Source organism: Centropristis striata, chromosome 22, assembly GCF_030273125.1.
Source record: "Centropristis striata isolate RG_2023a ecotype Rhode Island chromosome 22, C.striata_1.0, whole genome shotgun sequence".
Classification (NCBI taxonomy): domain Eukaryota; kingdom Metazoa; phylum Chordata; class Actinopteri; order Perciformes; family Serranidae; genus Centropristis; species Centropristis striata.
The window spans coordinates 19,322,038-19,339,436 of NC_081538.1; the positions used below are offsets into that span (position 1 = coordinate 19,322,038).

The 17,399-nt window shown below is 39.1% G+C and overlaps 1 protein-coding gene and 1 long non-coding RNA gene across 2 annotated transcripts; one reads left to right on the forward strand and one right to left on the reverse strand.

The window, feature by feature from the left end:
* Positions 1-1,748: 1,748 nt before the first annotated feature.
* LOC131960887 (uncharacterized) lies at positions 1,749-3,856 on the reverse strand. Its single transcript, XR_009389783.1, has 3 exons — positions 3,506-3,856; positions 3,013-3,128; positions 1,749-2,098 (listed from the first exon to the last, which is right to left on the reverse strand). It is a non-coding gene; the product is annotated as an uncharacterized LOC131960887 (long non-coding RNA).
* A 413-nt stretch (positions 3,857-4,269) lies between these two features.
* Positions 4,270-10,350, forward strand: LOC131961114 (uncharacterized). Its single transcript, XM_059326385.1, has 8 exons — positions 4,270-4,599; positions 4,920-5,082; positions 5,171-5,363; positions 5,939-6,016; positions 6,707-6,784; positions 7,104-7,157; positions 8,144-10,136; positions 10,241-10,350. The coding sequence occupies exons 1-8, from the start codon at positions 4,491-4,493 to the stop codon at positions 10,348-10,350; spliced, it is 2,778 nt and encodes a 925-aa protein (XP_059182368.1). The 5' UTR covers positions 4,270-4,490.
* The last annotated feature ends 7,049 nt before the right edge of the window (positions 10,351-17,399 follow it).

Here is a 17,399-nt window from a genome sequence, read left to right on the forward strand (position 1 = left end):
TCCCTGTTGTAATCCATGTCTGATAACAATGCGACCTGACAGCAGCGCTCTAAAGGCGAGTGACAATAACAGAAGACATCACATCTGTTTCTGTAGCTCAGCTTCTCCCTCCTGTCTCCAGCACGTTCCAGTTTGTGTTTCACTGAGCTGATGTGTCTCCCCAAATACCAATCAAGTCACACTGTTTGTCTTTCTCCTCATTCTTGTGTCTCATCGTCCTCCGTGGAGCCAAAAGTACAACAGCTGTTTCAGGTGAAAAGATTTACTTACTCTCATGGCAACGCCAGTGAATTTGTTTTAAAAATACAAGTCGCATTTGGGTCACACACGTCAACATGAGGATTTCCCAGACATGGCCCAGATCAATGCACTAAAAGAGCTGTTTTCATGCCAATGCTGGTGGAAATATCAGATCTGTGTCACATGTGAGGGCAAAAATGAAATTTGGGACACTCTGAGGTCGTCCACAGTTCGGAGGACAAATAAAAACAGGTTGATAAAAACGCAACAATCCAGGCAGTTAAAGCAGGCCAAAAGGTAAATCTGCATAAAAACAGTGTCTGAGCTGCTGATAGAGATGATAAAGAGAGGCTGCTGTTATTAACAAGTAGGTGAAAGTGAAATGTGTGTGTGTGTGTGTGTGTGTGTGTGTGTGTGAGTGTGTGTGTGTACTTGTTTTCATGACAAATCAGGACATTTTTGTGATAACACACCTACACTATCAGGACACTCTGAAAAATGAGGACATTTTTGACGTCCTCATTTTTCTGAGCTCTCTACAGTGTTCTAGACCCCTCAAACATGCTCCCAGACCAAAAATCTCCAATGTCCTGAAACATCACAATTTTAAGAAATTAAGTGTGTAAGTGTGTTTAACATTTTTGCTCATTTTCGATTACGCCAACTAGTGGCCAGTTTTGGAACTTAACACACTTTTAACACACTTTCGATGACGTCACGCTGCCGGTCCTCATATGTCACTTTGTTCAGACACACAAACACATTTGAAGCATTACTGCAAAATACATATTCCATACAATTAGAGTCAAAAAATAATAATAATAATTTTCATCAACATCTGGGTCTTAGGTGCAATAAGTAATCTCATCAACAGTAGCCTAAGCCAGGTTAAGTGGGTGCAATGTATTGTGAAGGAACAACACTATTTACAGCACTGTCAATAATCATATATTGCAATATTTATTAGAATTATTAAATTTCTAATAAGTATAATCAATACTCTTCAACTCTGTAGTAAACAAGTGTTACGCACAGTAAGCAGTAGGGTTGCAAAGGGGTGGACAATTTCCGGTAAATTTTTGGAAACTTTCCATGGGAAGTTAAAACTGGGGAAATTCGGAAATATTCCAAGTTGGAAACTTGCAATGGGAATAAATGGGAATTAATGGGAAAGTTGGGGTAATTCTTACAAACTCATATGCAAGCATAAATATAAACATGTATATATATACACATATGTATATATTCTTTTGTCATCAGCTGACATGCACGCAATTGTTCACAGCCTTTCCTTCTACATTAGCTGGGGTAAAATGTTTCCACATTGTTCTGTAGAATAAGATGAGAGAAAAGTTTGTAAAAAAAATGCTAATGCATGCTATGCACAGATATATATATATATATATATATATATATATATATATATATATATATATTGCAAATTTCCCATTATTCCTGTTAATTCCTATAAATTCCAATTGATTCGCATGGAAAGTTTCCAACTTTGAAAATTTAAGGAATTTTGCAACCCTAATAAGCATCGCCATAAATTCTCACAGTGAACAACAATATTCTACACTCTCATTCAATAGTTAGTGCTCAGCTCTGTACAGTAAACATCTTGGTGTTCTGTATAGTAATCAGTCTTAAGCAGAATAAGCACCACTCAAATTATCACAGTGTAAGTGAGAACAATAACAACAACATTCTATATTCTTAATAAGAGTATGGATATTGTTGTTCTTGTTCTCAATTTCACGGTGAGAATGTATAAGCTGAATACGCCGACCATGCTAAGTGCGAGGGAAGGTCTTCAGGATCTGTTGTGCAGGGCCAGCAGCTCTTGTTTGAGAAATGTCTGGAAATACAAAAAGTTTCAAAATGAGTCTTTGGAAGTTAATCCTCATGATCAATGCTGAAATTCCAAAATCAAAAATGTGTTTTTCCTCTTGCTCCCACAACTGTATGTTTGAGCTTGTGTATGTGCTGTATGTAAACAGTCTTCAAGGGTCAAAATCTGCACATACATCATTCTGCATGGTACTTCTGTTCCTTGATTTTGAATTACTTTGCAGTATTTTGTAATTGTATTTGACAGGGCTATTCAGGTTCATTCTGTGTGAGCACATGCTTCCTGCCTAAACTAGTGCAGTGGACTGTCCTTCATGGTAAACATATTTTCTGGACTGCAATAACTACATAATATATATCTTACTTTTTAGAATGTAAACATTGGAACGCCATAGGAGAAGGCTAAGGATATAAACAACTGATACATGCTTATTTGTTCACTAGTTTAGGCAGGAAGCAAGTGCTCAAACTGATTGAACTTGAATACAGACATCCTGTGAGTACTGTGGCCTTACAAAATCCCTTTGAGTGTGTCAAAGTGTATTGCTCTTCAGCCCTGTTAAATACATTTATAAAATACTCCAAAGTAATGTAAATATAGTATTTGTGTTTTGTGTCTGTGATGCTCCCTGATGCCACAGGGATAAAAGAAAGTATATCATTTAGGCAATAATTTTAAAAATGAAATTAAGAATTTACCTTTTCAAAGTAGAGTATTTTATTCAATCTCATAACATGCCTGAAGGGGATCTTTAAGCATTGACAACTTTGAAATAACATACTGAGGTGGTCAAGCTTTACTTGTTGTCACCCAAAATATTCTAAGAGACAACAACATTCCAACAGGCAAGCAATATAAAAGAGCAATTCACATATTGCTATGTGGTGGATTAGTAACATTTTAGGTAATTAGTATTCTACCTTAAGAACCTTTAAGTACAGCAAAAGTAGGTTGAACTGGGAGGTTCCTGCTGCTGCTGCTGTCATCCAGTTCAATATGGTCATCATCAGGGTCAGTCTCTCCTCCCTTTGTGCACCTATAAGTATTGATTGACATAGCCAACACTTCATTAATTATATTTTAAATTAAAATGCATTAGCCTTTTTACAATATAGCCTTGTGTAAAGTGCAGAACAACACATTATACTACTTTTTTTTTTTTAAATCATCTGTATTTTCATCTGGAGGTCCAGAGGTGCTTCTCTTGTTTTCATGACAAATTAGGACATTTTTAAAACAACATACCTATAACACACCACAATCAGGACACTTGGAACAATTAAGACATTTTCACATGCCTATTACGTGTGTCTAAGAACAGTTTCCCATGCAAACGGAACCAAATTAACTGTAACAGCAGTTTGCAAAACATTATCGTGACAACTCTCAACAACTTAGAAACATTGTTCTTACCTGAACTCCGGTGCGTGCAGCTGAGCTTCGAATGTAAACACGAGGGAAGTCCGTGACTGGTGAAGTTCCTGCATTAACCACTTCCTTTCTTTCAAAATAAAAGCTCCCTTGGGTTTTATACACAGTTCAGTCTTATACTAGGTTTCAGTTTTGTTTCCTTTTGGTTATACAACTGCGGCTTGAACCAGCTTTACACAATGATTGCGTTTGAGATCAGCGTTGAATGGTTAGTCAGTAAGTCAGTCAGTGACTCAGCATCTGATTTGGCGAAAGACTCAACTAGAGGCAACGCCTCTGAAACGGATACGACCGCAGCGGAGCTCTCGGTGAACGGCACATCCGGGACCTTCAGCGCTCAGGACATCCACCGCATGAGGTAAATTAAGCTAATTAGCTAGCTAATTAGCTAAAGCTAGCTAATTAGCTAAACGGAATTCAAACGGGCAGTGGACTCAAACAAACTGGAAGGGATGTATCATAAATGGTAATCAGTTACTTTTGCTTAATCTTTAACAACAGATAGTAGAAGTTTTTGCTAAATATAACTGATAACAATGCAAACCTGAGTTAAAGGGACGATTCTCCAAACAAACTGTTTCATCTTCAACCGCAGTGACGTCAAAGTTGTTTTTAACTGTTTTTTTAGATATTTTTCTGGAATTTAGATGATGTTTTCCTTTTTAACACAAATTGATGATACTAGTTATTCAGTACAGGTAGAGTACATGTATCTTTTAAGTTGCTTTGTTGGTGCTTTGGTAGGTTAATATTATTTATTAAAGTTTTTTAATGTTTAATGACATTTGCCCAGGGTTTACACTGATCTATTAGCCTTATCAGCAAATGCGTTATGAATAATACCATTTTATAAGTCCTCTTTGATTCAAAATAAGTACTGGTCTTTTTTGTACTTGTCTCGTTGACTTTTTGTCATCATCCCATGTAGATGTTTGCAGGTTGAGGAGTAAATGGCCAAGAAAAGAGCATGTCAGAAAGAAGAGCCAGACTTCGTCCTGAGGCTGAGGCTACTCAGTTTGTTTTATCTGGAGGTGACAAGCCTTGTTTAAAGGTCCAGTGGATCAATGACTATAAAGGTATGTTGGATATCATTCCAAATGTTTACTGCGTGAATGGTACTAGACATCATGACAACATAATCGCACAACACAACAAATTGCTAATGAAATTTGTTGCCATCTATTTTAATAAGAATTTTGTAAGTGATTTTATTGATTGAAGCCCTAACCATAAATTCCAGACATCACCAAACATCATTCAGATCTTTTTCTCACTGTTAGAAAGTCTTATGTTTGTTTGTTCTGCATATGTTTTGTCAATATCTGATCAGCTGCAGTTAGTAAACCTGATTTGGATTGTATTACTTGACACTTATCAGTGAACTTTTGTGTATTAGGACGTGGTGTATTTGCCTGTGCACCAATTGAAAAGGGATCCTTTGTGGTCGAGTACCGTGGGGAGTTGATCTCACCATGTGAACGGGACAAGCGGCAGAAAAAGTACACAGAGAAGCAAAATGCTTTCCTGTTTGATTTTAAATGGAACAATAGCTCATGGTGGTAAGTAAAGTATACAAGATTAATTGTTCTTTACAACATCATGGTTTTAGTGTAGAAAACTTAGATATGTTTCCTTATTCAATTTTAGCATTGATGCTTCCCGTGAAGACGACTCACTGGGTCGGCTGGTTAATGATGGCCACAAGTCCTCAAACTGCAAAGTGAAAAAAATGACAGTCCAGGGTAAACCTCATCTTTGCTTGTTTGCTATTGAAGAAATCCAAGCAGAGAGTGAAATAACCTATGACTATGGAAAATCTCAGTGGCCATGGCGAGCTCTGGTGAGTAAATCCTCTTCATAGATTATACACTGAAGTATCTGTTAAGTATTAGGAGATAAAAAAAAGATACATATTAAACTTAAATTATTGATTGTAATTTCTAGTTACAAGATCAGTTCACATCAGTGTGGGGTTTAGAGCTTTTTTTGACAACAACAGAAGAAGTTAGAAGTCAGGAACATGGACTTTACATGTGTTCAGTCGTCATGTCCTCATATTGTTTAAGGCTATGAAAGACCTGAGTGTGTTTCAGGTGATGTCCTCATATTGTCTGACCCATCAACTGTAGAGTGTGTGTTACATGTCCTCATATTGTTTTAGGCTATGAAAGACCTGAGTGTGTTTGAGGTGATGTCCTCATATTGTCTGACCCATCGACTGTAGAGTGTGTGTTACATGTCCTCATATTGTTGGGTAGCAGATGCTGTACAGTGTTAGCAGTTTCTATAGAGTTTGGCATAATGAGCCTAGATCCTCCTGTGAATTATGTTCACTGAAACAAGTATGATCATTTGTTCATTAGTCAGGATTTATAGTACAGAATATGTCTGACTCTGTATTGTGTTTTGTTGCAGACACCAAGTGTTCAGATCCTGACTCAATCTTCTGTAGACGAAGAAGTGAGCGAGAGATCCACTTCATCCTTCCAACAGGTAATTACACATTAGTTTATTCTATTTGGAATTAAGTATATGTCTCAGTTGGCTCCAGTGCAAACATGAAATGCCCTTTCACTGTATTAAAACAATCAGTTTGTGTGAAATGTTCACAATATCAATGTTAGCATTACTTGTTTTTGAATAGTGTAGCAGAAAGAAATTGGCTATATCTTTTGTTAGCTCTAACTTCTCCTTAAAGCATCAACTAGATCTTTATTCTCACTAAATGTTATATATTTTTTATCATTTTGCTAATGTTTTTGTCTATTTTACATCTGCTGATCAGTTTACATGATTGGATTTCTGGGGAAGTAGATCAGTTCACATCAGTGTGGGGTTTAGAGCTTTCTTTGACAACAACAGAAGAAGTTAGAAGTCAGGAACATGGACTTTACATGTGTTCAGTCGTCATGTCCTCATATTGTTTAAGGCTATGAAAGACCTGAGTGTGTTTGAGGTGATGTCCTCATATTGTCTGACCCATCGACTGTAGAGTGTGTGTTACATGTCCTCATATTGTTGGGTAGCAGATGCTGTACAGTGTTAGCAGTTTCTATAGAGTTTGGCATAATGAGCCTAGATCCTCCTGTGAATTATGTTCACTGAAACAAGTATGATCATTTGTTCATTAGTCAGGATTTATAGTACAGAATATGTCTGACTCTGTATTGTGTTTTGTTGCAGACACCAAGTGTTCAGATCCTGACTCAATCTTCTGTAGACGAAGAAGTGAGCGAGAGATCCACTTCATCCTTCCAACAGGTAATTACACATTAGTTTATTCTATTTGGAATTAAGTATATGTCTCAGTTGGCTCCAGTGCATACATGAAATGCCCTTTCACTGCATTAAAACAATCAGTTTGTGTGAAATCTTCACAAAATCATCAATGTCAGCATTGGATTTCTGGGGAAGTAGATCAATTTACATCAGTGTGGGGTTTAGAGCTTTTTTTGACGACAATAGAAAAAGTTAGAACCACTATTATTTTCATTTACAGTGTAATTAATTGCATCATAATTTCCAGTTACCGTTCTGTGGAATCTCAAACAAACAATGAATCTCTGTCATTTCATTTAAGGTCAGCCAGACCACTGGAGGTGTCCCCTTCCAACAGACAGCTACTGCAAAGCAAGTAAGACAGCTGCCTTCTTCTCCTTCATTCAAAAATGTCATGTTCTTTGACTGGGGATATTAACTATTTGAGGGAATATTGTAGAATCTTAACTAAGACTAAGGTTCTTTACATTTGATTCTTGATATGGACAGTTAAGAGCATGCCGTCGTCTGCAAAATCTAAAGCGACATCATGCTCGGTGTGAGGAACGTTACGATGAGGCCAAGAAAAAGATATTTGAGAGAGAGAGGCAGATGACTTTGACTCTGTTCACAAGAATGAATAATTCTGTGAGTATGCAAATCAAAGTAAATACAAACATTTGGTCATATGCAAATTAATTATTTTCAAGGTATTTATTTTACAAGAACCTCCATGAGCCTAGCAGAATTTCTCTCATTCACTTGTTGCTTCCAGTTCATGCACCATGTTTAAATGACAAAGTTGCAACAGATTTTTTTCTCTCAAAATATTTGTTATATTTTTATGCAATAGGTGAGTCATAGTAATGCAAAACTTCATGCTATGCATTGTTCTCCTTTATATCATACACCATCAAAATCAAATCGCCCACTGAGACGTGTTGTGGTTTAGGGATTATTGTCCTAATAGTATGTCATAGGTAGGGATGTGAGGCAAATATTTTCAAAGTGTTATTTAAATAATTTAATCATTTCCACTTTAATATAACTAGGGGGAAAATGTCTATTCAGTGAATTGTATTTACAGTATTAATAATGGTTTTAAAGGTTGAACATCCCTTGGTCGATGATGGTGGATTTCATGATGGAAACTCTGCAAGCTTAAGTGACCAGTTAATGAATATGACACAGTAGTGAAATAGAAAAACAACTGTATTAAGGAATCCAATTCAATTAAATTTCATGTTTTTAATGACTCATCATTTTCAAGTTGTGTTATGCACAATGTGATGGTACTGTATGGGGAATGATAACCTGGCTATTTAGGAATGTAACAATGCTTTTTTCTCCATTTTCCTTCAGATGTCTACTGATGAATCTTCAGATTGTACAGATTATGAAGATATTGACTATGTTCCAGACTCAAGTGGCAATTCCTCAGACGAAAGTCTTTGTAGTAACGAACTGGAAATCACAGACTCTCATGCTCCCAAAAAACTGTTACAGGACATGCTAGTGGGGATAGCTACAGCACACAGTGGGGAGATCACTGGTTCAGATAAACCTACAAGTTTTAGTTCGCCACTGAGGAGCAGCAGTCATAGCACTTCAGTGATGAGTTGCAGTGCCAATTCATCAGGGAATACATCACACAATCACAGCTCCATAAAAGTCGCTCCATTGCCAAACCCAGCAAAACAAAGCAAGTACAACAAGAAGCAATATTGTCTTTATTGTAAAAAGGCCATTTCTAAATTGGCAAGACACCTTGAATCCGCCCACGGGAATCAGCCTGATGTTGCAAGGGCTTTCGGTTTTAATAAAAGGTCCCGCCAAAGAAGAGATTTGTTACGCTCTATCAAGAAGAGGGGAAACTTTAACCATAATGCTACCGCGGCAACCTCTGGTGCTGGAGAAATGGTTGCTTGTCGAAGACCCACTACAGCAAGAGAGTCTGATGGTTATCGTCATTGCAAGTTTTGTCAAGGACTATATGCAAGAGATTGCCTTTGGAGACATGTGAGAAACTGCCCTCAGAAGCCCATTGAGGGAGAGCCTCCCGCTGGGCGAAAACGGATCCAACTGGAATTACCAAAACCTAATCAAATTCATGAAGCTGTTTGGAAGATTGCCTGTGAAATGAACCAGGATGACATTTCCTTGGTAGTAAGGAGTGAAAGACACATTCTAAGCCTTGGTGAGTCACTGTACAATGCCAGGAAACCACATGAGAGAAGGAATGATTACATACGGCAAAAAATGAGAGAGATGGCAAGATTATTGATAACGGCAAGAGCTATGACACCTTTGAAGAGCACAGAAGACCTTGTTATGCCGAGTAACTTTCCCCAGGTCATACAAGCAGTCAGAGCTGTTGCTGGTTATGAGTTGGAAAGCAACTCATATAAAACCCCATCCTTGGCTTTGAAATTGGGGCACAGTTTGGCCAAAGTTGCAGGCATTGTGCAGTGCGATGCCATCATTGCAAATCGCCATGATGTTGCAGAGTTAGCCAAGCAATTTGCCACTCTGTATGAGAAAAAGTGGACAGAGTCCATTTCAGCCGCTGCATTGGGTACACTTAAACAAGCCAAATGGAATAAACCACAGGTTTTACCATTTACACAGGATGTGTCGCTGCTGCACAAGTTTCTTGCTACCGAATCTGCTAAGTGCATGAAGGACCTGAAGGAAAACCGCAACAGCATAACCTTCGGAAATCTTGCTAAAGTGACTTTAACGCAGGTAGTACTATTTAACAGAAAAAGGCAAGGGGAAGTTTCAAAAATGGAGCTCCAGGTTTTCACATCCCGGAATCGCACAGAGTTGAATCCTGACATTATGATCGGCCTTACTGAGTTTGAAAGGAAGCTTGCAAGGCACTTTGACAGAGTTGAGATTCGTGGTAAAGGGTCAAGAATGGTACCTGTGCTTCTCACACCTGACATGATCGCTGCAATGGACCTCCTCATGACAAACAGGAATGACTGTCAAGTCTGCACAGAGAATGTGTACTTGTTTGCACGCCCAGGTGTCCTTTCCCATTACAGAGGCTCTGACTGCTTTCGCAAGTATGCTAAACAATGTGGTGCAAAGTACCCAGAGGCCCTCACCTCAACAAGATTGCGGAAACAAGTCGCCACTTTGTCCACAGTACTAAACCTTAAAGAAAATGAAATGGATCAACTTGCCACCTTCCTCGGACACAACATCCGTGTCCACAGAGAATTCTACCGGCTTCCAGAGAGTACCCTGCAGCTTGCAAAAGTCAGCAAACTGTTGATGGCAATGGAAAAAGGAAAACTGTCTGATCTGCAAGGGAAAGGGCTGGATGACATTGAGATCAATCCTGACGGTAAAATTTAGTTTGAAACATGGTTTATAAAGCTTTAAATGTAACATATATGCATGTTCGGCTTTTAATTTAAAAACTTTGGCCTGACTTTTGTACTCAACCAGATGAAGTAACCACGAGTGATGATGATTCCAGCGAAGAAACCATTGCTGACCCACATCAACACAAAGGTATCCTGACTCGCACAGTATGTGGTAACATCTTTAAGTTATGAGACTGGAGACTGTTAATAGGTACTGTGATAATCTTGTTAGATGGGCTTAAGGAACAACAGTATATTCATTAGAGAGGATGGGAGACATCATCTATGAATATTGAATATTGTACTGAAAGATCTGGAAACATTGAGAGAAAGATGAACAGGTTGAAGCCTATTAGGTCTAGACAACAGAAAGAAAAAGAGAAATTAGTGAAGGATACAAGACACATAAGAAAGCAATGGAGCAACATTAGATGACAAAAAGGGAATTTATGTTTTGCAATAATAGCTAAGAAGTCAGTTAGCAGTACACTGGAGGGTAGAGCAACTTAGAAGGAAGGTAAAGAGGAGGTAGCAAGTCAGGAAAGCCTTTTTCATAGGGATCCATTTAACACATTTCATTGTTACTTTTCAAAGGCTCAAGAACTGAGACTCCTGGGGATCCAAGCCATGCACTTGACTCAACCACCCTGGACAGCATGGATGGCACGTCTGACTCAACTACCTTGGACAGCATGGAGGGCACGTCTGACTCAACTACCTTGGACAACATGGAGGGCACTTCTGCTTCAGCCACATTGGACAACAAAAACGGCAACACTGAACCAAGAAATGGTAAAATATAATATGCAGCCAAATACAGAATGTTTGAAGTGAATGTACATGTGATGAAAAGTTAAGTCTCCTCAGGCATGGCAGTATGTGAATGTGTGCTTTTATCATAATACATATTCTATTTCATCCTTTTAGATTCCCAGCAGAGCACAGCACTTCAAGTGGGTACATCCCAAGCATCCTCAAAGTGCTCCAATGGAAAGCAAGGTTAAAGAGCATTTTGTATTCACATTATTAACTAGAATATTTTCTATCCTATCTTGCATTTTTTACATTAGCAGAGCCATTGTTCCATTGATAAATTATTTTCTTTTGTTTCTGTTTATGACAGATGGGAAGGTGAGAAGCAAGTGGACAGGTGACGAAGTGAGGGCTGTTGAGCAGCACATGTTGCATTTCATAACGAGCTGCAGAGTACCAGGTAAAAGGGACTGTGACTCCTGCCTCCAAGCAGAGCCGGTAGCTCTAAAAGACAGAGACTGGGTTGCCATCAAATACTACATTCACAACAGAATCATAGCATTAAAAAGGAAGATGAATAGATAGAACTTGATAATGCAAACTGTAGCCAAGGTACTATTCTATGTCAGTTGAACTGAATTTTATTTTTATTCGATGTTTGTAAAAGATTGTTCTGAGTTGCTCAGTCCTGCCAAATGTTCAGATTAATGAGCATGTTTCTTTCAACCCCCACTCTCCTGGTTTTATTCACAGTACCTGCCATAATTTCTTTTAGAAAATGGGGTTTAAGAAGATTAAGTACTTTCTCTATTGCTTGTTGAAACTTCTTAAAAGAGATTGTTTCTTCCATAGTTATCTCCTAAGTTTTCAGCATTGCGTTGTTCTTACCCATAAGTTGTTGAATCTGGTTTTTGAAGTATTAGACAATTCACTGGAATGGGAGCTATGTAAATTCTGAGTTTATTTAGAAAGGTTAGCTGAATATACTTTTTCATAGAAGCTGTAAGCTTCAATAGAGAGTGAACTGTCTTTTTTTATAGAAAGATACAAAACTGGTTCAGTTCAAACATGCCTTGTCTACTGCACTGCCTTATATCCATGAGGGAAGGAGGCCAGATTTCTGTATTTTCTGTGGTATGTTCTGTTTCAATTTACAGATTTTGCCAGCAATTAAAAAAAGAAAGAATGGCAGAAAGTGTTCCATGTTTTTATTCACATGAACATGTACTACAAAATTCATAAATGCAATACAATAATAAGATTCAAAAAGTAGACTGACCACATTTTTAGCTATGTCTCATTTTAAGTCTCTACAGAGCTCAGTGTTACTGTGTTGTATTAACATGTGAATATCTGACATTTCTGTCAGAGGTTACCTGACTGATGAGCATGACTATTAACATATATTATATAGGTATTTCAAACGTATGCAACAGGAGTCAAGGTGAAAATACAGACCCTTCCCTTTCCTGGTCTTTATAAGTCATGTATACATGAAAATTTTGTGTTTATCCATGGGTTTCACAATTCACCTAAACATGAAATATCTGTGTGTGATGTTATTGCACCTATAAGTCACATAAACCTGACAATGTCCTAACAAGTAGCATTAAAATAAGGTTTGACCAAAAGATAGCCCTAGCCAAAATCTCAACAGATGGGCATATTCCTGGAAGCATGGGGAAGAAACACTTTGATTCCCCAGCCTCGAGGACCTTGAGAAAGGCATGTTCCCATTTTTCACATCTTTGTCATATGTACTGATAAGTCCTGAAAACAAGTATGTGTGTGTGTGTGTGTGTGTGTGTGTGTGTGTGTGTGTGTGTGTGTGTGTTAGCCTGTTGTGTAGCCCAAGTCGAATTCGTTCACCTTTCTGTCAACACCTCGATTATCCAGAACGACACACGCAAGACAGTGAGGGGAGGAATGCCTCGGTTCACACCACCAGAAATGGGGGGCCAATTACAGCCGCCAGTTACCATGCCGACGGGAGGCGGTCCCTTTCTATAAAAAGCCAGTAGTGTGTTACTTTACATAATTCCAGTCACTTTGGATTTTCCACTCTGCTCCTCGAGACTAAGGGAGCTACATTACTGAAGCAGGTTTAAGGAGGCACGTCCAATCGCAGTGCCGCAGTGCCAGCAGCTCCACGCCGTCACTTCAGACCTGCAGCTCCAGATGGGTCCGTTTATTCTTGTGTCATCGGTGGGTGATGACAGCAGACACTCCCCACTTAACCACAATCCTAACCATGTCAGAACTGCAGGTCATAAGGTGCTGTGTGGTGACTCTTTCTGTCAGATTTATTTGGACACAAACAGCTTTTATCCACATTCTGTCTACACCTTGCCACACCAGTACGTCTTTTGCCGGGTAGCCAGAAATGAGAGTTCATATGTCTGACACCTTTCTGATAAAATACCTTGTCTTGATTCTAAAGTATTGCTGGTGATGCTTAGCCTGGCTAACACCAGACTATATCACAATTGAGATATAGTTTGTAGACCACCTATTCATTTTTCCGTAGAAGAGGCGTGGTTTATGATCGTCCACAGCTGTTTATTGGGCGCTACAAATGTCGATTATAAGCGTCTGTATGTAGCTCTTAGCCAATCGTTTCAATTATCGCAGACAACGACTGGGGTCTCGCTAAACCCCATTAGCTTAGCCACTAACGAGGCTAGTTGGTAGAGTAGGCCTTTGCTAAATCCTGTTGGAAGCAAAGGGTAAAACATCCTTTTTGGTGGTGATAAAGGAGTACGTTGTTCTTTTAAAATAAACTTTGGCTCTAAACTATCTAGAACACTGTCTACAGCTAGATTGAAAGAGAGCTTCGCCTCTGCTGCAGCCATGTTGGATCAGTAAGCAAACTACAAACTTCTGTCTCTCAAATAGTACACGTCATCGTCTTGCCGTCCCTCCCCATTCTGTGATTGGATACCAAAAGCAGGGCTAAGAATCGGCCATGGACACTATGCCGCCTTGCAGTTCAAAACGAAATCAAGCGCACAAGGCAGCATGGTTATACCCAGGCTAGGAGATGCTGGGAAGTGTTGGGTAATTTTGTCGGGGTAGCATAGCAATAACAGTGCTTCTTAAAAACATGGTTGTCTTTTAAGTTTTCAGCTATCTGCGGGACGGGTCGCAACAGGTCTGTCTGTCTGTCAGAGTTCTGTCTGAATTTCTGAATTATCCACATTCTACTACAACACTAGTTAGATAGTGTCAGATACTTTAGCTTAAGTCTTAACAACACTCTAAAAATGTTCTTATCTTTCACAGTTTTATATTCATCCCAGTAATCATTTTGTCATGATTGTTTCTTTAGAGGAGCATTTTTTTAAATGGAAATGGTAATGTCCCACCTTTTTGATGTACAGAGCAGGCAGTCACACTTTCTCACTTCCAAACTTTCCTTGCTTGCCTCAGGATGTGTGTTTTGATGGTAATTTCTGCATAATGATTATGATAATATAAAACACACTTTGTTATGTATGTGGAACACAAACGATATGTGGAGAGTGTAGTATAATCTACTGAGAAAGAAGATTTTAAAAGCACTATGAGACCCTCAAGAGTTTTTTGCACGAGCCAAAACATGATTGCACTTCATGCTAAACTAGTAATGCCGATGCATTTTATTCAGCATTATTCTTGCAGTGCATTGGATGGTGAATGGTCTTGTTATTGTGGAAATATGCAAATGTAATCATAGTAAAGGGATTGGTTATGAGCACAATAGTAATTATGTGGTGGTTCTATTAGTGTGATTCCGCCCTAACGCAGTAACACTTAATGTCTGAACAAACACAATGCATTCTCCTTTGGCCACTGACATTCAAGCAGTGTTGGCTGTCAGGTTACTGTTTAACCCTAATGGGTGAAAAGCAGCTGTGTTATAGAGCTGAAGCCTTCACATGGTATGACCAGCTAAACGGTCACATTACAGATTCAAGGGGCACTCTACATACAACAGATCAATAACAGTTAACCGGCAAATAATTAATATGTATTATTTAAAATCTAGGGTCATAAAATACAATATGGGCTACACGGTGGTGTAGTGGTTTGCACTCTTGCCTCACAGCAAGAGGGCCGCCGGTTCCACTGTGTGGAGTGTGCATGTTCTCCCTAACTTGCACTTAGGTAGTGAAGAGATAACGAAGCTTCGTGAAGCATTTGCTTTCTTACGAAGCCCAAGAGATGGCGCTCTTTGTTTGACAAAGGACTGAAAACACACTCAATTAACATTGCTGAAGCCTTTTTTTTAAGCCAAGGCCGCCATCTAGTGGGGTCAAAAAACGAAGCAAATGCTTCACGAAGCTTCGTTGTCCCTTCATTACACAGGTTTAATTGGTGACTCTAAATTGCCCGTAGGAGTGAATGAGAGTGTGATTGTCTGTTTCTATGTGTCAGCCCTGTGATAGTCTGGCGACCTGTCCAAGGTGTGCCCCGCCTCTCGCCCAATGTCAGCCCAATGGGAATCAGCTCTAGCCCCCCACGACCTGAGTACCAATAAGCAGTTAAGGATGATGAATGAATGAATAAAATAAAATGGTCAGTCTTCAGCATAGCAGGAGGTCAGCCCTACACACAGGTCTGTATGTCAGTGAGTGAGTCAGTCAGTGAGTGGACAACTTTGTTCGAGGGCTTGAGGCTGCTCGTGTACTGTCCTCTTCTACATTCACAGCGCGCACCTGTTTTCAAACACCTTGTTATTGACATCATAAGGACAGTGCTTTTACTTCACTCAGTTCATTTCAAAGGTATTTATTAGGGCCCAAGCACCAAGTGGTGCAAAAGGGTGCTGTTGTTGGTGGGAATCTTCACTGGGAGCGAGATATGAGCAGCACATACGTTCTATCATGCAATCCACACTGACTATGTAATGTATCTAATATTGTTTTTAAACTATGATTAAAGTAAATACATTTACTCCATCTGCTTAAACTTCCTCTGCCCTACTTAGAGTAGGATTCTATTATCACAAAAATATCTATTTTATGTTTTATATTTTATTGTTTGTTGCCAAATCTGTGTCTCCAATAATATCTCTGCAAGTCATGTCAAGGCAGGAGTTTGTCTTTTGAAATTTTTGTTCCAGGTCAGGTCACAGACATGGTGTGCTGAGCAGAAAGATAACTGTCTTCTCTGCTTGATGACATGACGCGTCCACGTATTGAATAAACTGACAAATCAGCGGATCGAGAGGAGGCGACTTCTGGAGGAGATCAACCTACATTTTTTAGAAAACTTTTGATAGGCTATAAAACTGGGTACTGACCAGCCTATGTCATGTCAGGGACGTGTAGATTGAACCCAGAGACTCTGTAAACTGCACATTTCTTGACGTATTGTAATAAAATGAAGTTAAACTGAGAACTCGGACGTTTCCTGCTCATCCTTTCCCAATCAAACGATCGACGCAGAGAAAAAGGTGAGGATTTTGTGTTGGAGTCAGATAATTTAATTTTAAAGGTTTCCTCAATGTATTTCTCAACAATTCACAGCTCTTTAAATCAGACAAATATCCCGCAGTATGTGTTGAAATGTGTTAACCACATGTTAACTGATTAATCAAGGCTCCCGGTCTGTCTGTGAGCTCCCTCTTACTTGCTATGCTGGCAGCCAGGCGCTGTCTGTCAGCAGCAGCTTGGAGATTAGTGGACAGCGGCTGGCTAACCTGCCTTCACCAGGCTGACTGACAGCAGAAACTTACTGAAATTTATTGTTTTACTGAATAGTTTTCATGTCAGCTTCATGGGAAGAAATCAACAATGTTTGTATATATTGATTGATTGACACATAAAAAGACATGCATCTCACACCCTCAGTGTGAAGTGACACACTTAATAGAAATGGAATCCTAATTGATCTGTTAGACGCGTGACTGACAGAGAGGGATTTATTATATCACTAAGCATATTATTACTTGTTTGTATTACTGGGGCACAAGCATATCCAACATATAACATCCAAAATATTCACATCATAAACACTAATGAAGGGACAGCGAAGCTTCGTGAAACATTTGCTTTTTTTTGACCCCACTAGATGGCAGCCTTGGCTTAAAAAAAAGACTTCAGCAATGTTAATTGAGTGTGTTTTCAGCCCTTTGTTAAACAAAGAGCGCCATCTCTTGGGCTCCGTAAATAAAGCTAATGCTTCACGAAGCTTCGTTGTCCCTTCACTAATAAACACTACCACTATTCCTATTCCTGTAGCACATTGCCCACAAAATCGCACTGACCAAACGCGGTCAACCGTACATTAGGTTTACTCATGTAACTAATGGTTACTCTGGTGCTGATGCAGCAGAAATAAGTCAGAATGACCGACTGACAAAATATGCCTCAGTCTCTAGAAGTGTATGATTCAACTTTTTCTACTAAAAAATCACAATACATATTGAATATTCACCTATGTTGAATCAGGTTGTAATACGTTGCTTGTACAGCTGTACAACAGCCTATGGGGTCGTGTTTTAG